The 26,055-nt window shown below is 41.7% G+C and overlaps 4 protein-coding genes across 5 annotated transcripts in view; 3 read left to right on the top strand and 1 right to left on the bottom strand.

Moving 5' to 3' along the window:
- The window catches only part of RAI14 (retinoic acid induced 14), a 100,243-nt gene extending 99,517 nt beyond the window's left edge, over positions 1-726 (top strand). For both annotated transcript variants that reach the window (XM_067316101.1, XM_067316100.1), the window contains one exon: positions 610-726. In XM_067316101.1, coding sequence (XP_067172202.1) covers positions 610-649 — 40 coding nt within the window. In that variant the 3' untranslated portion in view covers positions 650-726. The remainder of the gene's footprint in view (positions 1-609) is intronic.
- Positions 727-7,648: 6,922 nt separating this feature from the next.
- Positions 7,649-15,200, bottom strand: RAD1 (RAD1 checkpoint DNA exonuclease). The gene is made up of 5 exons (XM_013961083.2): positions 14,914-15,200; positions 13,099-13,207; positions 10,416-10,674; positions 8,709-8,807; positions 7,649-8,404 (listed from the first exon to the last, which is right to left on the bottom strand). Exons 1-5 carry the CDS (start codon positions 15,106-15,108, stop codon positions 8,221-8,223), a joined length of 846 nt encoding a protein of 281 aa, XP_013816537.1. The 5' UTR covers positions 15,109-15,200; the 3' UTR covers positions 7,649-8,220.
- Positions 15,201-15,344: 144 nt separating this feature from the next.
- On the top strand, positions 15,345-20,472 carry BRIX1 (biogenesis of ribosomes BRX1). The gene is made up of 10 exons (XM_013961102.2): positions 15,345-15,519; positions 16,538-16,649; positions 17,074-17,117; positions 17,767-17,837; positions 18,284-18,333; positions 18,421-18,494; positions 18,593-18,643; positions 18,918-19,019; positions 19,493-19,621; positions 19,944-20,472. Exons 1-10 carry the CDS (start codon positions 15,370-15,372, stop codon positions 20,205-20,207), a joined length of 1,047 nt encoding a protein of 348 aa, XP_013816556.1. The 5' UTR covers positions 15,345-15,369; the 3' UTR covers positions 20,208-20,472.
- Positions 20,473-22,354: 1,882 nt separating this feature from the next.
- DNAJC21 (DnaJ heat shock protein family (Hsp40) member C21) overlaps positions 22,355-26,055 on the top strand; it is a 14,611-nt gene continuing 10,910 nt past the window's right edge. The window contains exons 1-4 of the mRNA XM_067315144.1: positions 22,355-22,567; positions 23,190-23,283; positions 24,321-24,444; positions 25,346-25,468. Coding sequence (XP_067171245.1) covers positions 22,471-22,567; positions 23,190-23,283; positions 24,321-24,444; positions 25,346-25,468 — 438 coding nt within the window. The 5' untranslated portion in view covers positions 22,355-22,470. The remainder of the gene's footprint in view (positions 22,568-23,189; positions 23,284-24,320; positions 24,445-25,345; positions 25,469-26,055) is intronic.

Here is a 26,055-nt window from a genome sequence, read left to right as displayed (position 1 = left end):
ATGTTCAAGCACCAAGTGCAGGCACTGTGCTCAGACCGTTCGCCTTTCGCTGTTGCAGAGTGAGTTCAGAAATGGGAGTGCTGGTGCTGTGCCCTGGTGCCTGGCCACCGCGGCAGAGCGGGCTGGAGCAGGGCTGCTGTGGCAGGCAGGGATGTGGGTGCCTGCCCGCACTGCCTGCCGGGCTGGGAAAGGGTTGCACCAGTCCACTCCTGTTTCCCTAAAAGACTTTACCCAGGAGTGTTGTGCAAGCTGCAAAATGCTTGGCCTTGTCGTCTGCATGTTTTCTTAGTGCATCATGTATCTGCATAATTGTTTTTTGCTGTTGCTTGTGTCACATGTTATGGCATGTATATGCTCTGCAGAAGCACTACGCACGCAGGGACTGCTGTAAGGAACCTTTCTGTTCTCTGCAAGCTGGTTACTCCCCTACTACATCTGGGATGAACTCATGGTCTCAGTAAAGCTGAACCCAAATCTCTCATTGATGTTAGTCAAACCGGGATTTTACTCTACTGCATGATCTAGGATTATATGCTAGCATATTGTTTGGTGGATGCTTTGGTGGATTTTCTTATGTTGATAACTCTGTACGTATTTGTCCTCTCCCAGGTCTGTCCACACAGTAACATGCTGCCCTCCGGGACACTGAATCTGCCAAACGTGCCCTGCTGATGGGCAGAGAGTCTCTGCCCGCAACTGTGGAGGAGAGGAGAGAGCAGTTTAGGGACCCTTGTGACTCTCTACTACACTGCAGGAGCAGCACATCTGGCACAGAACAAATATCCTTGCACTTGAAAACACTTTGTTCTTAATGTATCTATTACAAATTTTTTTTTTAATGCCTAGTAATGATGCATAACTTCTTACCTTGCAGTTCTCCCGTGCAATAATTAATGAGAAGACACAGCATCTTTTTGCAGTGTGCAGGCTGGTGTTGTGACTGTGAACGCAAAAAAAGCCAAAGATGATGTGCCAAGCTAAGCGGGTACCAAGATCAGAGCTAAAAACAGGACGTGTGATTTTAAGAGATGGGGACTAAGTTTTAGAACAGACTGCAAAGAGGGCTGGGGACTGTCCATCACTTGTCTCTAAATCAAGACAGGATGCACTTCCAGAGCACTTTTTACTCAGAGGCAAGTGCTGAGCTCTAACGCAAGGGTAAGAACACGAAACAGCCTGTGTGATACAGGAGAGCAGACAGGGTCATCTAATGCCCTCTTCTGGCCAAAAAGCTCCTATGAAATTGGGTTACCAGCTCGGCTTTCAGGCGCCCGCACAACACACTAAGACCTTGCTATCTGCCTTTGCCCACCCGGTTTCGGGAGTGGGACTGTGTATAGTCCACTGTGCACAGCCGAGCATGCTCATACTACTTGAGAATGTGATATTTGTGTTTCTTTGGGGATTTTTTTTTTTTTAAGAAAGGAAAAAAGAAAGTCATACTTTAAGATTTCTCCAGTGGTTAAACATTTCTGGAAAGATGTGATCAAGCTAAAGATCCTGCAAGATGAAAAGATGAAAGGTCAGTGCAAAGAACTATGTCCCGCTAGCTGTTCCCTGACGCCCTCCATGCTCCTGTGCAGGCTCTTGCATCCTCACATCTTTGTTCATCCTTCAGCTGTAAAAGCACAAGCCATGCTCAGCCCCAGCACAGTGAATTGAAGATTAGCAGCTACTTTTGTGGAATCAGAAACAGTAAGGAATAATGCAAGAAGTTGCCTCTTCTAACTAAAAGCTTGGATCTGATCATTAGAAACACCTAAAATGAGCACTGAGAGTTCAGAAACAGCTGGCGTCACACTGTAAGACTGCTCTGGAAGCAGGAACCTGCACAAAAAAAAAACCTTTTCTCATTAGCTTCTGTGTCTATTGGTTTGTGTGTTTTGGTTGCTGATTAAATATTTCTGGTGGGGGCTCTTCCTTGACTGTTGCACTAGCAAATCATCTTACCTTAACCTCCGAAAGGCAGAGAGACTCCTGGAAGAACTGCAAGGACTTGACAGAGTTCCTAGTGTGAACCCAGGATTAAAAATCTCTGAGAAGGATCTAGTCATTGCCCTGGGCAGGTAAACACAAAACACCACACACAGACATCATCTGTGTGCTTTTGGGAAAATAGCATGTGGTGACAGTTCAAAAAGAGCAAATGACACTGGTGGGAAATGTGCAAATAGCCCAGATATGACATGTCGGTGCTGTCACTGAAATACCTGCTAACTTTCAATGAGTGTCTGGTTTTCCTCTTTTTCCAGAACATGTCTGCAACAAAATAAGCTGGAAGTTGCTACACTTTACTTTGAAAAAGCAGCCGATGCTGTCATTTCATCAGAAGGAAACACAGCACCTGAGCTGATACAGCTATATGAGGAAGTTGCCCAAACTGAACAGCTGAAAAAAAACTGTGATAGAGCAATAAGTTATTTATTACAGGTAAGAAAGATCCTGGTAATCACGTTAACCATTTAAACCATATTAAAGTAACTAACACAGATACATCAATATATAGGACGATTTAGACTAGTCTGAGACAAATGCTTTGAAATTTTTGCGTTCAAAAATCTAATTCTTGACCTTCAGACTGATAAAAATAGCCTTCAATTTTCAAGTACCACAAAGCAAAGCTCTTGAGTATAAATAGCTCTAAATTCCAGTGGGGTTAGAAATCTGTCTTGAAAATATTCAGTGTAGGTCCAGCCCTGAGAATATATTTTTAAAACTAGAATGGTTTGTTTATGCATTTTCTGCTTTAGAAAAGTAAAGCTTGAGAAAAGAAGAGACTGAGTGGGGACAATATCGCATGGCAGAAGATAAGCTGAATAGTACAGTTGGAATTTCCTGTTACTTCATTGTCTCTGAAAATGCCCTTGTGCTTGTTTGTGTGGGTAGTCCTTCATCCTCCTGTTTACCAGCCCCGAGGCCCCTGTCTCTGTTGTAGGCACATTCCCTTCGTGTAGCTCTCAAGAGCAAACTCAGCGTGGCGGCAGCTCGCACAGGGCTGCTGCTGGGTAGAGCTTATGCTGCGGCTGGAAGGAGCAGCACATTGGTGGGTGTCTCCTGAACAGGGAGCAGTGGAGGGTTTGGGGGAGAAAAACATGAGATTTTGGGTTTGTAGAGCAAAATGCTGCAGAAGGCAGTAATGCACAGGAAAGTTTGGAGATTACGAACACAGAGACTAAAAGAGTATGCACAGAGGCAACTCCGAGCTGCTCTACAGATCGCGAATGTCCCGTATTTCTTGGATTTTGTTACCAAATGTAGCACTTCGTTCTGCCTGCAGCGGGACAATTTCAGTTCTGCCATGAAAAAAATACAAATACACCCAAGCCAATAGAGACTGCAAAATTTGACTTTCTGATTTTCTGGGAGATAAAAGCCCACCTCTTCACATCCAAAAAGTGCAATCGTTCTTGGTGGTGTATATTGTTCCTGTAAGACTGCTCCTAATTGTTATAACAAAGTCAGAACAGGTGAGGAGAAGAGTTGTTCAAGGAGAAAAGCAGCTATAAGTCCTTACCATATGCCTCTCCTAGAGGCCGCTGAAACGTACTTTACAGAGAGCCTCAGTGCCTATTAAGTAACGTTGGGTGCAAATAATTCCCAGACTCTTGGCACTATTGACGAATTCAGCAAATGGCTTGTCCGACTAGGGAAAAATCAGGTAAGAACAAATATTTGCCTCAAAAATTTGCTGCAGACCTGAATGTTGGCAATAGCTGCTCAGAGCTTGTCTGTGCAAGTAACCCAAGCCCAGTGCAGGAGGAGGGAGACATGCAGTGCAATGGCAGCATTTTCTGTTGTCACAATCAATTTTCGTAAAGGATATGAATTGATGGCAAACATATTTTTAGGAAAGGGAACATCCCCCATAGGTTTTTGGTAGGACAAGTTCATACTCCAAGCAATTTTATATATGTATAGAAGATTTTATATATCTATATAAATATTCTTGCATTTGTACTTCATAATTGTTTGTGTGTTTATTGTTAAAGCACTGGACATGTCCTACATAGAACTGACTTGGCACATGCATATTTGGTGTCAAACAATTCATTTCCCACAGGTGTCCAGCCTCACACATGTTCGGATTTTCGATGGTATAAGGAAGGGGAACTTGGTCTGGAATTCTGCTTGTTGGGCAGTTTGCTAAAAGTTCCTCATGTCTGGGCCTGGCTGTAGGTTCCAATTATACTGAAGTGCATTAAGCATGCACCAATCAAGCCTTCAAAAATGCTTCTAAAAATTAATATATTTAATAAAATTAATTTAATTGTGAGTGATCCATGTTGCATATCTTTCTCTCTCTCTCACACACTCACTCTCTCTCTCTCTAGCAGGCCTACACTCTGCTGAAAGACATCTTGAAATGTAAGGCAGATGCCCATGAGGACCAAACTGAGAAGGTTGTTGAACTTTATCTTATAATGGGTAGCATTTGTCTAGCAGACAGAAGGATACAAGAAGCTTATCAGCTGTTCAGCAAGGTAATTATAATATTATAATACTGCATTTTGCTTTTTTTTTTCCTTTGACTTATCACCTGTCTTTGAAAATTCAAATGAATGCAGTTACACAGCACTCTGGGCTGCTGCATCAAAACTAGCTCCTGTTGAAGGCAGTTCAAGTCTTTCTACATTAGTCAGGTTTATTTTGTTGTGGAGGTCCAGGATAGTTGAAGAGAATCACAATCACAGTTTTAGCGGATATTCATGCACCTTTCTCACCATGTATTAACTCTGCAAAGATCTGAGCTTTGTGTACGCTTGATTACATCTCCCAACAAACAGTCCCACTCCTTTGCAGAGCCCTTTCAGTTAGATTTAGGAATGCTAATACACGGCCGTGTTAGTTGCTAGAGCACCGTTAGGGGCAGAGGGCACACTAGAAAGGCCAAAGCAGCCTCCACTATGAACCTTAGCTTCCATTTCTACCTAAGCAGTCCTTCTTCCCCTCAAAACTAATTCCATATAAACATGAGTTTGTCTGAACAAGAAGGTGTCAAGCCTCTAACTAGCTCTTACCATTCTGTAATAGACCCATTTTAAAAAATAATTCTGTATTTGTTCAAATTACTGAACAAACTACTGAACTCAGCTATTGTTTAAATAGTTAACGTTAAGAACGTTCTGTCTGTTAAAGCACTATTTAGTACTGCTATTATTCTTTATACAGTTTCTTTATACACAAAACCCACCCATTGGATTCTTAGGGATTTATAAGCTGCTACAAAACAAACTTCAAAATAGTCACCTATAGGTAACCACACACAACTCCTTATCTCAACTTTTCAAACTACTCTACTAACCTCACCAAAGACCTTTCTAGTCAAGGATATTGGCATTTCTTTATAAATCCATACATAATTAGATATTAAACAACTGATTCTTTCCTATGACTGATTTTGAAAGGGGAGTATACAAATTAATTCCTTGTTGGTAATTTTGTGCTGAACAGTCCTTACAGATTCAAATGGTTGTGGATGGGCCTCAGCATGTGAAAGCCAAGGAGATGCAAGGACTTCTCAGCATGTTGGAGAGGTAAGCGATAACATTAGCCCTGGCATCTTGAATGTTTTGTTGCACCATGAGTATCAGGCCTGGGAGCCAACATTATATATATTTTGGCTTCTAGTATCTTAGCAGATCAATGGGATTAGAAGCCAGTTGATGGTGGTTTTCAGGTAGAGTAAAACAGGTGTTGTCTTGAACACTTGAGGCCAGTTCTTATTCTGAAAAGCACAACCGAAAATGAATACAGAAAAAGTAGGTTTTACGGCCTGCAGAGCCAGGTTGCCCAGAGGCCCTAACAGCAGTAAATCTGAGCAGCTTGGGAGCACCTGCTACAAGTTGTGGCAATCCTGAGAGAAAAGTGCTGGGTTCCGGTTTCCATCTCCAGGGACTGTTTTAGTTCACGCTACCAGTAAATCTGAGTACTTAGCTGTTCTCTATTTTATAAGAAAGCAAGTGGGCAAATTCTGAGCCCTGAGAAGTCCCTTCTGTGATGGTACTAAAAAAAAAAAAAAAAAACCACCCATGAACTAAATGTTTCTTCTACTGCAGGTTTCCCATTGTCTGCAAGGGGAATAGACTTGTCAAGTAGAAGAGAGAAAAAGTACTAAAGGTACCGTTGTCAGTGTTCTGGATCTCATGCAAAGCGTGGTAGGAAACTGGATCTAATCCAGTGGTGCAGGTTTGCAGAATTTAAGCAAATTATCAAGTCAAAAAGATGTGCAAAAGCCTTCCAGTCATTCTCTTCTTAACATGCATCCTTTTGCCCTTTTTACTTTATCTGAAGACAGAGACGTACCAAAACCCACCACAGTACCACAAACTGCATGCATTTTTAGCATTTAGCACAGTTTAGAACAGGACAGTAATCTCTTAGAAAAGCATGTCTCTATACTTATACCAGTGAACTTCTAAGGATGTTCCATTGCTATTTTCATGAATAAAGCATAATCTTCCCAAAGGGGGGAAATACAATTCCTTTTCCCCATAACTGTACCCTGACCTTTATTATTGTTATTTTAAACACACACTGAAAAAAGCTCAGCTACAAGACTTGAAGTTTAGTCAGCTCTGAGTTTCAGTTCAGACAACTGGATGCTATCTTTCCATCATTAAACTTCTGTTTCCACTATGAAAAACCTTGGTTTAGCAAATGCAAGTTTTCACAACTTTTCTAACATTTTGATGACCATAACTGTGAGGTTAATGCTTCAGAAAGGCAACACATTCATGAATACGTGTGACTTCTGGAAATCCAAATCCCATTTTCAAAAATTACTTGGATATCTCAGAAACGGGTCTTTAAGCATCTACATCCCATTATTAGGCCACCACGTAAGAGGATGTGTGCATATGCCAAACATACCTCTGGTAGTAGTCTTTAACTTACATCCCTCCAGGAGCACCCCCATACGGAGTTCATGCAGAATCACTGGTGTACTCCAAGTCCATTCCTTGACTCACTGCACAGTAACTTCTTTTTGCAGCCAAAGCTTTCTGTGTTCTTATCTACCTACAACCACATGCACAAAGGCATTTGTTGACAATTACCAACTTACATTTGTGAGTCTAGGCCTCTGTTTGGTCCTACCATGTAGAAACATAAGTCTTGTACAAATCTTGCGTGTCTATAATAATTCTTATTTGTGAAATGGAAGAGTTACTATCACTTACTGGTACTGTGACGATTGTACTAACTTCTTAGGATATTCTTTCCATAATCACTGTTGGTAGATTATAGAAGAAATTGTTAAAAGTACCATTTTAAGAACTAATATAGTACATCTGAAGTCAATTATGTAAAAACACAAATGCCAAACCACAGCAATGTCCTTGAATAAAATACAAGGTAACTTCAATACTCTAAAGTAAATCACATTGAGAAAGTCATGTGTTCAGTTTCATTTTTATCTCATCATCCAGAAGTAGTAAATAATAATTCTTAATGAGACAGTAGATAATATTTCTTAATGAGACAATAATATTAATGTTTTTCACTGAATAAATTGAGAAGGTAAGCCTAAGGAAAATTCACACGTACTGAATATTTAATTTTATTTTTTCAAACTTAACAGTGAGTAAGAGTAATTTAGAATATTTTTAGATATCTTTATCAGCTCAAAGATCAGTTTAAAGATCTGTAATTCTTTTTAAAAATAAAATTTATTGCCACAAATGATCTACACAGAAGACAGTGAAAACGAATGGCTAAATGAATTGCTGACATAAGCAAGAGTTGAACAATGGTCAACAAAAGCATTTTTAACTCAAAATAAACCTAGAGGATTTGGATAGTATTGAATTGTGCAGCCATCAATTTGGTGACATACAAACATACTGTTTCTCAAGTGTGCAAGGCAGGACCTCACCTTCCGACAAACATCGAAGCTCAGCTATAATCTAAAACTGTAGGAACTACCCATGGATCACTGACTCTCTGGATCACAACCCACAGCAGCAAGCTAGAACACTTCAGTCTCTTGCAGCATCTGTATCTGGTTCAACAGATGCTTTGCACTCTTAGAACTAATTTTTCTGGGTCAAGGCTAAGAAACATTTGCAGGAAAATACAAGAGAAGTCTTCATACTTTTAATTCCACATTAAAAAAAAAGGCAATATCAAGTCTATCAGTCTTTACAACTTTCATTCAGTTCTATAAAAAAAATACATAATTTTATATATACATAAATAAAATACAGACTCCAAAACACACAGCTACAGGTCTGCTTCAGTAACATCCTCATCAGGGCAACAATAGTATTCTACAAAACAGATCTGTCCATCTTCATTCCTAATCATATATTGCAGTGAAAGAAATCCTCGAGTATCTGTTCGAATGGATACTTTACAAGATAGAGCTAGTGCCTTTGTAGATGGTTTAAGCAAAGAAATCTTATACCTGGAAGGAAGAAGAAAAGTCATTTAAAACTGTATTACACAGAGAAGAGCTGAAACACTACTTCCAATTAATGCCACAAAGTTACAGAAAGCCAGTTAGTAACACCCTATTTTGATCTTCTCCTGGTAACAACATCAGACAGACACTGTTATCACTGAGCTTTTGATCATAGACACAGGATTTTATCAGATGGGATTTCTGTACTAATGAAATAAATATTTCAGTAATGCAAAAGCAGTTTTTTAACCTTTCCATCAAGAATGTATAACCTGCCACAGAGTGCGCCGCTCACACAGTCGCTAACCTGTTTGTCTGGGTTTGGTTACAGTGGAATGCTTCCATCAAATCAGAGTCCCTGGGATAGTCGAGATGTGCACTTCCTGCATTTCCAAAAGTGGATAACCTGGAAGACAAAAGGTGCCATCTCAAAATATTTGATAGCAGCTCTACAAAGCCCTGTCAGAAGTGGTCATCTTACATATCCCTATGGCTGTTTTACAAAGCGCTATTGTTACCAAGAAAACATTCAGCAAGTTAGAAGAAACAGTGTTTTGTATCTCCCAGAATGGGAGATACGAATTACAGCAGAATGGGATAATTTAGCAAAAGGCTGAAGCGTTCCAAAGCCTAAGATTCCCCTAAGGCATCTGACACTGGTTTCACACAAAGCTGATTTACTTTAATGAAAGATTGGCTATTGGTCTTTAATAGCACATTTTAGTCTTTATTTATAAATACTGCAAGTGAAAAAGTCCCCGTTCTGCAGCATTATCTATGAAAGTAAAAAGAACATGGAAATCCCAGAAATTTCACTCATCTTCTATAATGACTGAATTCTTGATTTCAGATAGTTGGGAGTGCTCCCAAAGCCATTCCAGACCTGGGAGATACTCTCAGCAAACAAAGGTGCTAAAGAAAAATTCTTAATGAATTCAGACTCCGTAAAGTGTACAGAAAACAAACTAATGGAAGTTGAATCTTACTTAGGCCAAGACCACAGATCTCCAAGTCACATGGTTTTCAGTTGCCAACAGCATGAGGTTAACACTGACAAAAGTTAACATTCGTCATTGAAACAAGATTCAGGGCATGAAGAAGGACATTACAGAACATAGCAAATATTTACAATGAGGTTATTGAAGGTGCAAACTCACAGGATGGAAAATAGACAATAATAACTAGGGGTTCAAATGGTGTCCATCAGGAACAGATTTTTCCAAGTAAAAGCATATTTTTTGCTGCCTTGTATGATGCTTTGTACAATCCACATCACCGATAACGTGCTACATTATCTTCCAAAGCGATGCACTGTCATATTCTCATGGTAAACTTGGACAATAACTGGACCATAGAATATGGCTGCAGGGTTCCACTATTAGATTAGAGATGCCAGAGCAACATGACATACAACACTGAGCTATTGTACGTCTACCAAAATAGTTCAAATTTGCTTTAAAAGAAATTTTATGGGTTGAATTGAGGATCATCCATCAGGAAACCTCTGTCTTTATGGAGAAACAGTAAAACACCATGAGCAGAATACACATATAGGCAGTTCTTCATTCTGCCCCTCTGCTTATTTTGCAATATTCTGATCTGAGTCACTCCATGCACAGTTTGGTTGCACATGCTGCAGCAGATGTAAACCAGCAACTGCTATCAAGAAATATGTGCTCTTTGGATTGCACTATCTGTCCCACCTAGAAATGCTGTCATCTCATCTGTTTCTATATAAGACACATAGCTAAACAAATTTAAGCTGACATTTGTGTTTATTTTACTTTAATTAAAAATACTAAACTGTCTACATTATCAAGGTGGTCAATATATTCATTACTATGTTAATTAGATTACATGTTGTTATTTACTATATTCATTACAATTTTCCTTAAAATAAACTAATGTTCTAAAACAGCTTCCTCCTGTTCACCCTAAAACTTCCAGTCCTTACCCACAGAAGAGCAGAAAGGCCAAGTATGAACATTTACGGTGGATGCATAATTTCCTGTACCTGAAATATGGTTTGTTGGGAGACATTGTAATCTGCAGAACTTCACTGGTCATATCCAATTCAGCAAATGCTTCTCGTAGCCCCTCCGACTGCAGGATAATTTTATTAACAACATTTGTACTGCAGAAATCAAAGTCTAACAATTCCTCAGGTTCTTGAGTATTAATTTTGCACACTGTCACCACTCCTCCTTCTTCTAAGAACAGCATCAAGGGATAGCCATAACCACGATAACACATCCTAAGAGCTGTTGATGTTCCTGAAAAAGAGAACGAAGCAGACACTCTTTAGAGAGCTAGCTAGCACATCTGACCACTTTAAGAAATTTAGATACTACCTGCCTATGAGGCACAGATTAAATTAATTTAGAAGGCTTGGTCTAGCCCCTCATACATTAATTCAGCATGCTCAGTCTAGCCTCCTATACACCCTTCAAAGGGTTATGTTTATGCAGCAAAATGAAATGACGTGAATGTAGGCACTAGTTCCAATCCAACTAGTGGTATGTACCAAACAGGTAACTCTAGCTGTGACAATGACGCTGCATATGCCACAAATAGGTTAGCAGATTCAGTAAAACCTCCATGGTCCTAGGGCTCACTCTGGCTCAAACTGTCATTCTTTACTGCTCTTGTTACTTGTGCAGTCCAAACTAAAATTAACACAGCATAGCTTGCACTATGGTAGAAACCTCCTTTTGCTATGTAAGCATAACCTGAATGTTTGGGTCCCCCAAATCATGGTGCAGTTTAGCACAGTTGATAGTCTACCTTTAGGTCAGAGCCAGAACAGAAACAGCAGAGAAACCTAGAGCTCAACACACAGCTGCAATGGTAGAACTGCCTCAGAAAACTGGCATGGTATCACTCTGCTGCATAGAAGTACACAGGGCATCCTGTAGCACACACAGTTACTCTGAATTCCAGTTATTTTGCCTGGGAAAACATTTTCTGAACAATCATCAAGTTAAAAAAGACTTTAACTTTTAGGAAGTAAAATCTAGCTAAGACTGAGCTTTTTAAACAAATGAATATATGTAATTCAATATTTGTATACATAATTATGAAAGAAATTTCCCTCCCTCCATCACTGAAAGCCAGTAATAGTCTGTGTGATTTTTGTAATTCACACGCTCGATAAAATACTTTATATGCCTCACAGCAAAATCAAAAACCCTCTATGCACCTGAAAAGTGTGTGTAGGGAAAGAGATGGTGTGCTTGGGCACTTGAAGTGGTCCTCAATTCAGCCACAAATTCCTTAAGAGGCTGTAGGGAAGTAACATGCCTTAGTTCCTTATTTGCAAGCTAGAGATAATACTCACAAAATAGATGCAGCTGTAGCTTGAAGAAGGGAAGGAATAGAGGGCACTACATAACAGCTATTGCATTAGGAGCACAGACAATGAACAGACAATGCTAACTGGAACAGCTGCAGACTCTTTCAACCCCAATAAACCTGCCCTAGAGTATTTCCTAATTCAAGCACACACTTGTTAATGTTTTTGAGGCATTTAGATGTTTCAGGGTGGCACAGGCCACACAGATGTTTGAAAAGAGAACAAATTTATTTACAATTTTTTTGGTAATAAGACAAATTCCAAACTATGTCTATACTGTCTCTTAGGGCACTGGTTTCTGCTACGGCACACAGCATTGGCCTGGGTCCCTTGTAAGACCAATGTGGTGCCCCTGTGGCCTTGAAACATGCTGATAATTGGGGGGGATGGGGGGAGGGATTCAGTTCAAAGTGCCAGCTCCAATGAGCGCCTGCAATGCAGCTTGCCCAAGCAGTAGTCTTTTAGTCTGATGCTGAGCGCAAGTGCAGCCTGCCCTGTTGGCCATTTAAATGGATGTGACAGAGTTGAGGACTGTCCCTAGAGGAGGGTACCTTGGTGCTATCTGTAGCCATACCGACTACCTTGAGTGGGCTGCAGAGGAACTACTCTGTCAGCTGTGCGCAGGTTTTCCCCTTAAGTGAAGGGCACTCTGGAACAAACTAGGATTTGGGCGATGTGGGTGATCTGGGTCCTGGAGTGAAACAACTGGCCAAACTGACAGTAAAGACACTGTGTGCATCAGTCCTGGGGGCCAGTACTGGTTCTGGCATCAGAATTCCAACCTAAACATACCATGTGACTTGCTGGAGACGCCTGGATAAATTACTTACCAGGTTTTCTTATCAAGGTTATAGAAAGTGTTTGAGATCTTCAGCCCCAAACCAGAGCAAGGGTATGAGGGGGCTCACACCTCATGCCACAAAAGGGTTGTCTCCACATAAAGTGGCCCTTTTGTGCCTTACAGAGATCCAAGAAACACTATCTTCACAGGAAGACTCCTCTGCTTCTTGTTACCCCACAGACATATGCCTTTATTCCATCCCCCAAACAGAGTCACCCTCCTCTGGCATCTCCTTCAGCAGTGGTCCCAGACACACTGGCTAGGTTAAGATCCAGCACCTCCCATCTTCAGCCCATTCACTGTTACCATAGCATACACTTGCATTAGCTTAAGCAAACACTGCAGATCCTGCTTAATAATGATAGCTGCCATTCCCAGAAGGGCTTATGGTGAACAAAGTCACAAATTTTACCAAGACTGGAAAGTTGCCTATGGCTAAGCACAGGTTGCACTATGTGATTACAAGAGATACACATGCATGATAAAGGTAAAGATGCAGCATACCTGGCAAAGAACTTGAACCAAAAATGGTCAAGCAGTCGAGAAGAACAGCCAGATTGATCCGGAACATCACAGATTCCTCCTGAACAGCAAATTCTTGAAAAATTTCTGCCTATGAGAAAAAGAAAATGAATGAGGAGAAGAAAGTTTTTGCAATTGTTTTACAGCTTGTATTTATCTCCTTAAGTTCAAAGTTTTCACTTTCAGAGATCAGTACAATACAAAGTGATTTCTATATGTAACACAATTTCTGTTAAAAAACAATAAGTCTTGATCCTCAAAAATTAGTAAAATAAAATCAGGTCACTGTTTAAATAAAGTAGCATGTCATAAGCATGAAAATCTAAACACTCATCTCTATAGTTTAAAAACAAGCCACAATTGTTAAAGTCTACAGCCACCTACTTCTACAGCAGGAAACATTCAGGTATCTATATGATGTAAATGATACACTTGTCCAGATCCAACACAACCCCATTAGTGATCAGACCTAGCTTGTTATAACAGTTATATTAAACCAATTTTTGAGTATTTTCAGGTTCATGGAGAGAGACTCTGTACTCTGTTTCTCTCAGAGAATAAATACAAACTCTAAATCCACACTCAAAACCAGTAAGTAGGCCAATGATAACTACCATACAAGAAAGCAGAAACTGTCTCACACCTTGTTCTTTTAAAAACTTTTGCTGGAAACATAAAAGCAAAAAAATCATTGTCTCCAACCACATAATTTAACAAACCAAAAAGTGTTGTCAACAACAACAAAGGGACTTACTTTTATTCTTAAATAAGAGCTTTGCAGCAAAAAGCATGAGAAAAACATTTCAAATAATAAAAATATGTAACTGATCTTTCAAAAGCAGCTGAAATCATCCCCCACTTCTTTTGAGATACTCTTTTCCTGTGGTTACCACAAAGCTGCCGATACCTCCTGTCTATGCACATGCTTTTGCCCAGTGACAAACAGGAGGCAGCCTGGAGTAGTTTACCCCCTATTAGACTAGTCAAAGGCACATGTCACCAGATGTGCTGAACTCACCTAACAGCTCAACACACTCAGAGTGTGCCCATGTGTAAACTCTCAAAACACTCTTTTAGGCCGAAACACTCCTTAGGCCAAAGGCACAGGCAGAATCAGAAGGCAAAAGGAACAGGCCATTGCTCCGGGCTTGCAATGACACAAGTAAACACATGCTCCTGCCATGGAGCTGGAGGCCCAGTGGAACGCTCCTAGTTTAACCCAGCTGAGATACTGTAGATGAAGTCTGTGAATTCAACTCTCTTTTGTAGTTAAGCTCATCTTTTTGGCTTTAGAATAAAACATAATAAATGTGTCCAGATATACTTTGTGAACCACTCATGAATCTAAGAATGGTACAGACAGAAGAACAATAGGCTTATTAGGTGCCAACATATTAAACGAGGATACAAATTCAAAACGTAAGCAGGCATGAAGGAGCCGTGCATCGAGTTCAGCCTTTTAATGACAAGGATATATCATAACTGACCGCAGCCAAACCAGAGCACTGCCCTCAGGCCAGCTTCTCCAGCTGCTCCACGGTTTTGCTCAAGTTTCCCCTTCTTCGCAGGAAAACTCCCCGCACACACCTCCTCTGTCAAATAACCTGGGCCTTTCTAAGGCTCCCAACGCTGCTGTACACCTACGTCTCACCCGCGCGGGTAAGAGCAGCTCCTGCGCGCGAACGCTACGAAGCCTGATGCAAAACAGCGGGAGCGCGGCCGCTCGGCACTGGAGACCGCGAGCAGCCTCTTCTCGCGGCAAGCGGCGGCCTCCGCCACCGTCCCGCGGCGCCGCACCTGGATGAAGGCGTTGGCCTGCAGGCACTTGGCGTCCTCCACCGTCACCTTGATGCCGTTGGCCGTAGCGAAGCAGGTCGCGTGGTCCTGGAAGTGCACGGCCCGGAGGAGGCTGGAGAGGTGGCGCGCGTTGTCCAGGCTGGCCGTCAAGACGTAGCGCTCGCCGCTGGCGGGCGGCTGCGTGGAGAGCGGCATGGCCGGAGGCGCGCAGGCGGCCCGCGGCCCTCTGCGGCCCTCTGCGGCCCTCTGCGATCCTCCGCGCCGCCCAACGGCCGCCCCGCGCCGCCCAACGGCCGCCCGCCGCAGCACCAACGAGCAAGCGCGCGCTGCCGCCCGCCACCACCATAGAGTGCGCGCCAAGGGCGCACGGAGTGGCTACGGGCCGTTCCGGCGAGGGGCGGAAGTGCGAGCAGACGGAAGTGCAAGCGACTTCCGACGCGGGGCGGTGCAGCCAAGATGGCGGCGGCCAAGAGGAAGCGTGGGGCGACAGCTGCCCGGCCGAAGAAGCGAGCTAAAGGGGACGCGAGCACCCCCGAGCCAGCTGCCAAGCCGGGCCCGGACGGAGCGGGCCCAGAGGAGTACAGTATCCCGGCGCCGGTCTCCCAGGTACCGGTCGGTCCTAGAGCGGAGCAGGCTGGGCCGCCCGCGCCGGGAGAAGTCTCGTGTGCCTGCCTCAGAGCGCGCGCTTTGCTCCAGCAAGGGGCTGCAGAAGCGCGAGTGAGGTGCCACCTCGTGCTTCATGCAGCTCCATGAGCTGCTGTGCTCTGTATTGCCTCATGCAGTGCTTCCATCAGGCGTTCGTAACTGATGGATTCTGAATTTTGCTGCCCTTCCTACTCCTAGGGAAAACTGTTAGACTGAGATATTGGGGCTCAAGGTGCGTGTGTTTGGTGGTGGGGAGCCAGCTGCTATGCAGGGCAAGGGAGGGTCGTTCATAACTTCTTATAGCTTTAGCACACGTGAAAGTAACATCTGACAGTATGTTTTTTTTCTGTGCAAGTTTGGGAAGAGCATTATTCTGCTCTGTGTAAATTGTGTTGCACTAATCTCAGAAGTTTTTTAGTCAGCTAAATAATGGTGTCATATGTGAAGGACTTCAGGGATATTGTACCTGTTTCATTTAGGAACTCTTCTGAGATGGCCTCAATAACTTTCTTGCCATTTGCTTAAAACCAAAAATTAGTATGTTCAAGTCTGAGACTTTTTTGTATGGTTATCTGTAGGAGAAGCTATGTTGTTTTAGAAGTTATGTTGTTTTGTTCTGATTGTAGCTTAGGTCATTTTATAGAAAAGGAGGGGTGCCTTTGGGGAACATGTATTGCATACAGATTTCTTAAACTCTAGTTGTTCTGTATTAGAGAAAGGTTTTATGTAGGAATTCAGTGATGCAGTATGGATAAGAGTCATTCTTGTAAAAACTTATACTGCTGTATTCTGTAGGAATGTCAGCACTTTCCCTGAGTGGGCAATTCTTGCTAGTGTAGTGGTGGTAGTAATATTAATAACAAATGTTCTTATCATGCTTTTCTGTTATTACTGTTCAAACACTTATTTTGGCTGTGTTGTAACAGCTTTAAGGCTAGAAACTTCCTTTCCCTGCTTAACTTTTGTGCCATTTTCCTAGGGTAAATGGAAAAACAAGGAGCGGGTGCTTATTTTCTCTTCTCGTGGAATTAATTTCAGAACAAGGCACCTAATGCAAGACTTAAGAACGTTGATGCCTCACTCTAAAGCAGGTAGGGCTAGGCATCATTCCTGACTTGGTTTAGAACTAGTCTGAAAACATGACTTACTGTTTTTAACAGCCTGTTTTTTTTGTTTTGTTTTGTTTTTTTAATGTGGTACATAACTCTTTTGACAAAACTATGGCCTTGTATCCTAAACAAACAATTGCCCTCCCTGAGCCAACAGAACTTGCAGCTGTTGTTATATCCTAATGTTCTCTGGGAAATTATTGTTATGGTCTCTGTTCTGTAAGTGCCCAAATATTCATATTGACATATTTCTTTATTGCATAACATGGCGGAAACAGCTTGATATAGTTATTCTTAATCTTTCATTTAAGGCCAGTAAATTTTTGCAAAGAACAGATTTCTAAAAAAAAATTTCCTGGTGTTAAATTGCTTTTTAAGCATTCCCAGTTTGTTTTTTGTTTTCCAGATACTAAAATGGACCGTAAAGACAAGCTGTTTATAATTAATGAGGTAATTCAGAATTGAACTAGTACTTCTTTTTTTATTTTCTGTAGTAATTCTATGTGTAAGAGAAAAGGGCAGCCAATGGACAGATAGTTCAAAGGAATTAATTAGCTATATGAGTTGTGCAACTTCATAAATGAAAACGATTAATGTTCAAAAAGTGTTTAGGTTAAAATGGGAAGTTGACTTTTGATTAATAAAACCAAATCCAAATCTTTAATTAAAAAACAGGCTTAAGTCATTAAAAAAATATAACAAAATGTGCCTTTCTAGATAGCTGAAATGTTCTACAATTTGTATTTGGATAAATCAAGGAACAAACAAGTGACCAGCCCAAATAATGTAGTAAGACATTGGTAGAGCTGAAACAAGAACCCATTGTCACAACTCCTGCTCTAATGTTCATGTCCTGGGAAGGCCATCAGATTGCTTGTAGCTTCAGTGAAATTATTGCTCCTGGTAATAAGAACTTGAGATCTTTCAATAAGTGTTTAAACTAAAGTTTGGGGATCAGTAGGTATAATCAATTAAGATGAGACCTTTTGTTTTTGAACTTTTATTTTGCTGTGGGGGGAAACATTAGAGATTAATGTGAAAAGTCTGTGAAAATGTTTTCAGAATTTTGTAAATAGCTACTTTGTCATGTTTTGTGTAGGTGTGTGAAATAAAAAACTGCAATAAATGCATCTTTTTTGAAGCCAAAAAGAAACAGGATCTGTACATGTGGTAAGTAAATGTTTTGGGTTTTACCTTTGCATATATAACTAGGGATGCTTCTGTTCTAACTGAAGTCTGTTAGAGTAATAGTGAAGATGCATAAAATAGCATTGCTTAGTTAAATCTGTACTAATCCCGCACTTACTTAGGTAATGCAAATTTACAGTGCATGATTGGTTTTACTAGACTGTTTACAAACGTATTTTATAAAACTGCTTAAAAAACAAGTATACATAAAATGCACTTCTGTTGAGTATTATAATTTAAGGCCTACTAATTGTACCCAAAGCAATTTCTTTTAAAGTATGTTAAAGGAATTCAATACTGCTTTTAAAAGAGGCTGAAATTACTTCAGTACAGAAGTAATTGGTTGGAGTGTATTGTACAACTCCAGCACACCTTTCTGTCTGCCATTTACACTTTTCTCCCCTCTTCTTCCTGCCTCTCCCCTGTAGGCTTTCAAATACACCACAGGGACCATCAGCCAAGTTTTTAGTGCAGAACAGTAAGTTGTTGAGATCATTGGTGCTTTTTATTTTCTTGTCTGTACAGTCTTCTCTAAATACTAAAATGATATTTTTAATCATTGTAGTTCACACACTGGCTGAATTGAAGATGACTGGAAACTGCTTAAGGGGCTCACGGCCCCTTTTGTCTTTTGATCCAGTACGTATAGGTTTTGTTTCTCATGGATTGTGCTTTCATTTTCTTTGCACTACTACTGCATTTTGTTTTGTATGTAAAATTGCATTTTTCTTTTATAGACATTTGACAAGGAGCCACACTATGCCCTGTTAAAAGAGTTGTTTATTCAGGTTAGTTTGTAGTTCTTTTGTCCAGTGATTCCTCCTTCTTGGAAATGGACTTTGGCAACATGTTTATTTGTTTAAGTAGTAATTTTACACTTCTAAACTTGACCTAATCCTGTGGGGATGTTGTGCTTGAAGTCACTGGGGCTACTTGTTTTTAGGTTATTCATTTAACCTGGGATTTGGATCTTAGTAAATTAAGATGAATTAAAGATAAGCCATGTGTATGATTGACCTCTTATGATTACAGATATTTAGAAAAGGTTGCCTTTCATTACAGATATTTAGTACACCACAGTATCACCCCAAGAGCCAACCCTTTGTAGATCATGTATTCACATTCACCATTACAGACAAGAGGATCTGGTTTCGGAATTACCAGGTTAGTGGTCCTTTTTGGCTCTTCAAATAGTGCTATGAAATGGCTTCATATCAAATCCATTAGTTATAATAAATTGAGAAGAATCATTATTATCAGGATATGCTGACATTCAGTGCTTGCACAAAGTAATTTCGGTAATTTTGTGATTCTGTAAAGGTTGTCTTCGTAATAGGAAGCAGTAGCCAAAGCCCAAGCTTCACTTATCTTTTAATTTTACTTGGTGCTTTGGCTCAAAGTGTGGCTCCTTATTTTCCAAAGGAGGAATTCACAAGTATCTAATACTTGTTGTTTGCTTTTACCTGAAAGAACTGCTTTGTATAGAGTTGTATTTGTACAAGTCTAGCTTATCAGTTTCAGTGGAGCCAGAACTTGGATTTGAATTCTGTTGTGGATCACCATGTGTAATCTGTCTACAAGATCATATATGTAGATTCAATCCATGAGAAATGAGTAATGTATTCTTTTTATTGCAGATCATAGAAGAGGATGCATCTCTAGTGGAAATTGGGCCTCGTTTTGTTCTGAATCTCATAAAAATCTTCCAGGGTAGCTTTGGAGGACCAACTCTATATGAAAATCCCTATTACCAGTCCCCAAATATGGTAAGCAGCTTTGTCTTTGTCTTTTCTTTCATTTAACTATTCATTTGAAGTCTAGTCTTGCAAGCTCTTTGTGCAAAAGAACCATGTGTGTCTTCACATGGAACCCTTTGTAGGAGAGAGTGCCCTAACTGATCACAGTTACGAACAGAATAACCATGCATAAATAGAAAGGACTCAAAATTCCTGTCAGTGAAAAGATAATACTATACTGAGGAGTTTGACAGTTAGGCAGAGAAATCCCCACCTGTTTCTTTAATACCTGAGTTTTTTTCCATCTTGCTTATTCAACACCTGACTTGATTTTAAATTCTTATTTTTATAGCATCGACGGTTGATAAGACTATCAATGGCTGCTAAATTTAGAGAGAAACAGCAAGTGAAGGAAGTACAAAAGATTAAGAAAAAAGAAACTAAGATGCTTATTGAAGATGATCCCACCGAAACTGTCTTTGAGACTCCAGCTGAAGAAAAGCTGATGGAAGTACAGCTTGTGAAACCAGAACCAAAGGCAACTCTAAAAGATAAAAGGAAGCCACGCAAAATTGAAAGGAAGAGGCAAAAAAAGCTTTTCAGAATTGAAGCATAAATGTTACAAATGACAAAACTAAGCAGACTCCAAAGTCATCTATTAGACTGGTATATCTATACCTAGCTATATTTCATAGCTGTCTTTACATAACATTGTAAATACTTGTTTTTACTGCCAAAACTAACTTGACTTCAGTTTTGAGTAAACAAAATGTCAGTTTCTTTATTAGGATTCAGTTTGTACTGTTTTATTGTCTTTCTGATTATGGGTTTTCAAAAGGAACATGTCAAGAGGGAAGCTGAAATAAGAAAGTTGAAATATTTCTGCTTTTGAGAACTTGTCTTTTACACTTGAATGGCTCTGGGAAACAACTCACGGTAACACATATAAGGAATAAAAATAACTAGGTTGTCTTTGGTGCTCATCATTAGCCAGAGTTCAGAATTCAGCTTTCCTAGTCCTTTACAGCAGTCAATCCTTTTTAAAGTTGCAACTTTATAGGACTTCTCTCTCTTTTGGGGGGGCTGTTTATTACTACACCCTGTAATCCCTAGGCAATGGCAAGGATTATGGCTGGTTTCCTTTTATTTATTTTTTTTATTAATAGTAGAAAAGCTGCCACTCTTGTCTGTGGGAGCTCCTGATCAAGTTTTTGGGACCTGAAATGTGCTTGGGGGGAGAAGCAGGCCTTTATTCCAAATTCATTGCAAGCTTCCTAAAGGTAAAAGGTACATTGCTGCCTATGATTCAGAGTACTAAAATCATATGCCTACGCCAGCTTGAAATAGAATTCTCTGTCCTTCTTTGGTATAGCAGCAGTGCTTAAAGGCACTGATTGTGTGTAACAATCCATGCTACATGCAGATAACTTACTTAAAAAAGGAAAAGGAACTTCTTCATTCAATTTTGTATATTCATGTAGTTTGAGTCTTGTTTTTCAAAGAGTGAGTCTATATAGATTTTTTCCAAATAAAACTGTCAGATAAGCTTCCAATACTGCATAATATGGAATTATAAACAAATAGGCTTGATTTTGCTTATAGTTAAATGTGTCTGAATGCATCAGAATTTAGTACATGTATAGGCTGCTGCATACTGATCAGCAGCAGGAAGTCCAAAGTTTGGTTCCCTGTAGTTCTCGCTGTTTGACAGTTAGTGGAAACAATCATCTGCTCAGTTCATGTAGTACCAGTGCCCTGGATCTATGTCTAAGCCAAAGCAAAGGTGACTTGGTCAAAAATCTCTAAAGACTAAAGGTTTTAAAAGAAAGTGTTAACAGCTTGTAGAGGTACCTTCATGCAGCCAAAACAGCTTCACTCTTGAGCATTTGTGGAAACAGCTCTATGCATTTGATTTGATGAAATGGGATGCCTCTAAAAGCAAAATCTAGCATTACTGACAGGGAAGGTAGCATCCCCTTGTTTCTTCTAGACTTACAAGTCCATGCAGTAACAAACTGGAAACTCAGCAGGAGCAGGGCTGGTACCATAAGTGTGATGGTGAAGTAACTAGCAGGGCTTTTACATCACCCTTCCCCACAGTATTACTGCATGTGCTTCCCCCTGTCTGCTGCAGGCAAAAATCCTTCCCTCTGCCCATTTTCTCAGTGTAATAAAGTTTCAGTAACATAGTTCACTTCCTCGAGAGCAGGCAGCACCCGCCTCAGTACAGCTCTTCCCTCCCACTTGCACAGACCCTTCCGCCCTACCAGCAGCTCCCGCGGGGCCCTCGCGCCCCTGCAACGGCTCCAACGGCTCCCGCGGGGGCCTCGCGCCCCTGCAACGGCTCCAACGGCTCCCGCCGGGCCCTCGCGCCCCTGCAACGGCTCCAACGGCTCCCGCCGGGCCCTCGCGCCCCTGCAACGCTTCCAACGGCTCCCGCCGGGCCCTCGCGCCCCTGCAACGCTTCCAACGACTCCCGCGGGGGCCTCGCGCCCCTGCAACGCTTCCAACGGCTCCTGCGGGGGCCTCGCGCCCCTGCAACGGCTCCCGCGGGGCCCTCGCGCCCCCGCCACGGTTCCACCGGCTCCCGCGGCGCCCTGGCGCCTCACAGTATTCTCCCGACCCGCCGCCGCTCCCTCCCTGCCTCCCTCCCTCCCTGCCGCGGCGCTTCCCCGCCGTCCCTGGGCCGGGCTCCCCGCCTCCCCCTCGCCTAGCCCCGCCCGGCGGTGGGAGGCGGCGGCGGCGGCTCGGGCTCCTTATGGCTGCGCGGCGGCGGACGACTCCTCCTCCGGCCGCTGCCCTCGCTGCGTTGCCGGCCGGCGCTCCCCGCACGCGGTGCCGGCGCGCCCCGCTCCGCTTCGCGCCGTGACCCCGCCGCGATGAGGTGCCACTACGAGGTGCTGGGCGTGAAGCGCGACGCTGCCGACGAGGACCTCAAGCGGGCGTACCGGCGGCTGGCGCTGCGCTGGCACCCGGGTACGGCCGCGCCTTCCGCGCTCCGCAGGCCAGGCCTGGCCGCAGGCCTGAGGGGAGGGGGCCCGGCCTCGCCCTCCCCTGCACCCTGCTGGCTCTGGCCAGGCGGGGAGGGTCCGCTGGGCTCGGGGTGGGAGAGAGCCCGCGGGGTGGCGGCAGGGCCCTCCCGGCTGCTCCGCGGCGCGGCGGCGGCGACGTTGCCCCTCGTCGGCTCCGCAGCCCGGCCCTGAGGAGAGTGGGGGGAGAACGTGTCTGTAGCCGTCTTCTCGCTCCCTTGCGCAGCGTCGCTTTGAGGGGGAGAAACTCGCTTGTGACCGGGGAGGGAAAGCACTTTTAAAGCCTCGCGGATGACGCCAGCCTGGTTGTGTTTTGTGTTCATGCCGTGCCCTTTTGGCTGTTTCCTTGTGCTCTGGGTCTGTTAAAACAGACCTGCCCGGTGAGCAGGGGGTGGGGGAGCGTTTGGGAGAGAGCTGTGTCAGCTGTCGTCTAGTAATCATCTTGGTGTATCCAGTAACACCTTGAGCTGCACTTCTGGCTTGATATTTTTGACTGTTTTCTTAAATGGTTGTGACAGGTGCTGCTCTTATGCTTTTAATTATTTAAAATTTAATAACTTCTCTTGCAGATAAAAATCTAGAGAATGCTGAAGAAGCAGCAGAACAGTTCAAGTTAATTCAAGCAGCATATGATGTTCTCAGTGACCCACAGGAAAGAGCCTGGTTAGTAATATTTATCTTATAGTGGACTGGAAAAGGCGACCTCATATTCTTATTTCTGCCTTCACCAGGTCTGTCTTGGAATTCACTTCAGATTTCGCTTGGCTGGTAGTCAGAATAGAGCCTCTATGGCAGGTGCAGTCAGCCTTCCTGGTGCTTTGCTCCAGACTTTTAAGTAGTTGAGAGCCATGCAACATGTACTACCTGCCTCAGAAACTTGAAGAAGGAGAGACTTGGAGAGTAGTTTCCTGGGGAGACACAGCTATGGACCCACACCTTGCTCACCATTCTTTTGTGAGATGGTGTTGGGTGGCTGTCTGGGTGACATGGCAGTGCTGGCCTCAGTTTGTTCCTTCCACAGTGGGAGGTAGTTTGTGTGTTAGCACAAGTATCCCTCCAGTCTTGTGGTATCACTGCAGTCTGAGTCCCAAACTGCTGTTTGGGAGCTGGCTTTAGGGGAAAAAGGCAGCACTGCAATGGATAAATACAGGTGTTTAATGTGCTGTTATCTACTGCTGCAGATAATACACCTTAATAATGTATGTTCTGCCACATTGATAGTCATGGTGCTGTAACAATTCTAATTTGAAATGTGTATAAATATTTCTTTTCAGCAGATTATGTCACTTTAAATGTTCTGTGTAACTTGTCTTTCAAATATGCTGAAATCATGTACCAGATTATGCAGCTGAGAACACCTGTACTAACTTTGTCCTCCTTTAAAGGAAAGTACTGTTTTTCACTTTTCATATGCTAATTTACAGTTTGGGTTTTGCGTAAGTATTGGATGATTTGGATAACGTTGTACTGATTTTTGAAATCTTATTGAAACATCTTGTTCAGTTGTGACCTTGTGGGATTTTTTTTGGTGTGTGTTTGTTTGTTTTTCCCTCTCTGAAGACGTTGTACATGAGCGACAAATTCTAGACACTGGGCTAAGCAGTACATTGAAGTAACATGGATACTATGTTAGATATCTTGTATCTTGTATCAGGAATGTTCTGTGACATTAATGTCCGTGATACTGTGAATTTTTGCAGGTATGATAATCATAGGGAAGCTCTGCTGAAAGGAGGGGTTGATGGAGATTATCAAGATGATAGTTTAGATCTGCTGCACTACTTCACTGTTAGCTGTTACTCTGGATTTGGAGATGATGAAAAGGTAATGAACTAATTCATCTTTAATGAATCAATTTAAATCTTATGAAAAATATCAGCATTCACTTAATGTTGAAAAGCTATTCATAGAAATGTTGAACACAGGTAGTAATAATGTCTTGCTAAGACAAAACCTACACTGGATATTTAATCAAGTTTTAATTCCTGCTTATTGCCTAACAACTACTTAGCCATGATTTTCATCTATACCATACAATTACAGAGCATGTGTGTATGTTTTTATATAGTGAAGAATCCCTATGCTTTTCAGTACTATGTGCTTATTCAGAAATGTCTTTAAAAAGCTAGAATGCCTCAAGCTAAGGAAAAGCAACATAATACCAGGGTGGGGGGTAGGGAGTACACTTGCTGCAATCTAATTTCCCATTGGATTTTAAGATACTGATCTTAAGTTAAAAAGCTCTGGGTGATTAGAAATACTTCTGCCTGAGAGTATCCCCATCTGTCCTTGTGTTATTATAGTAGTAATGAGTTAGTAACTATAATTTAAAAAGCAAAGATATAAATAGGGTACTTAATAGTGAATTTTATATTTGGATCTTCCTCAAAACTTGGTCCTGTGTAGCCAAAAATGTATTGACATCCTCAGCATGCTGAAAAAAATATGTATTTTTTTGTTTTGAGTTGGATACAGGTGCTTGATGTGAGACAGAGAGAGACAATAGACAAAGGAGATAGAAATAAAAGGAATGGGAGAGAATGGGAACTTTATTAAACAGAAGGGGTCTCATTACCTAGCATAAGCACTTACAAGGCCTCTACCCTGATTTAGAGTTGCTGTTGTGAATTGTAATATTTCTCTAAAATCCACTACAGTAACTGAGCAGTTGTGCACTTATTATTGAACCATGCAGAATGAGTCATAGATTATTTTTTTATTTCAGGGATTCTTTACAGTCTATCGACAAGTTTTTGAAAAGATTGCAAAAGAAGAGATGGAATATATGACCCAGGAAGATGCTGAAGAATTCCCTACATTTGGATATTCCCAAAGTGACTATGATAAGGTAAGAGCAAGTGTAAAAGTAACATAATTGAGCCATTACTTTGTCTCACATTGAAATCAAAGGAAAGGCTCCTGTTGACCTTAGTTGAATACAAAACCACATATCTACCCTATTTTCTACTACTGTAGACTATTACTATTATAAAGGAAGTGTTCAAATTATGATTCATAATATTTAGATGAATCAAAATTGTTATTTCCTGCTGGACTACATTAGTAGCCAGGCTTTTAGTGATGAGTTGTCAAAACCCTGCATTTCACAGGCCTAACCGTCAATTATGCCAATAAAACTTAAGTGCTATGCAAAGCCTAAGAAACAAAAGAACAGATGTTCTCTTGACTTCTCAATGAGAATAGTTTACCAGTGCTCTAATGCAACATACATTACAGAAAGGGATGTTGAAATACAGTATTTTTAACAATATGAACAGTACCTTGCCTCATTTAGGAAAACTAAAATGCATTCACTGCATAATGCAGGCTATGGAACATGAGAGACATGGTGATTGCCTACAACGGGAGCTCCTACTAAGATGTTCCTGTCATCTACATTATTCTGTAGTAAGATTTAATTTCCGGAATATCACA

Source organism: Apteryx mantelli, chromosome Z (genome assembly GCF_036417845.1).
Source record: "Apteryx mantelli isolate bAptMan1 chromosome Z, bAptMan1.hap1, whole genome shotgun sequence".
Classification (NCBI taxonomy): Eukaryota; Metazoa; Chordata; class Aves; order Apterygiformes; family Apterygidae; genus Apteryx; species Apteryx mantelli.
Note: the sequence above shows the minus strand (reverse complement) of the source record. Positions and strands in the feature narration are given on the sequence as shown.

Coding starts and splice junctions, on each gene's coding strand:
- RAD1 (XM_013961083.2), bottom strand. CDS start 15,108: ATGCCGCTCTCCACGCAGCCGCCCGCCAGCGGCGAGCGCTACGTCTTG. Junction 13,208..14,913: donor AGGCCAACGCCTTCATCCAG/GTGCGGCGCCGC, acceptor TTTTTCTCATAG/GCAGAAATTTTTCAAGAATT. Junction 8,405..8,708: donor AACCAAACCCAGACAAACAG/GTTAGCGACTGT, acceptor TCTTCCTTCCAG/GTATAAGATTTCTTTGCTTA.
- BRIX1 (XM_013961102.2), top strand. CDS start 15,370: ATGGCGGCGGCCAAGAGGAAGCGTGGGGCGACAGCTGCCCGGCCGAAG. Junction 17,118..17,766: donor AGCTGTTTATAATTAATGAG/GTAATTCAGAAT, acceptor TGTTTTGTGTAG/GTGTGTGAAATAAAAAACTG. Junction 18,644..18,917: donor TAAAAGAGTTGTTTATTCAG/GTTAGTTTGTAG, acceptor CTTTCATTACAG/ATATTTAGTACACCACAGTA.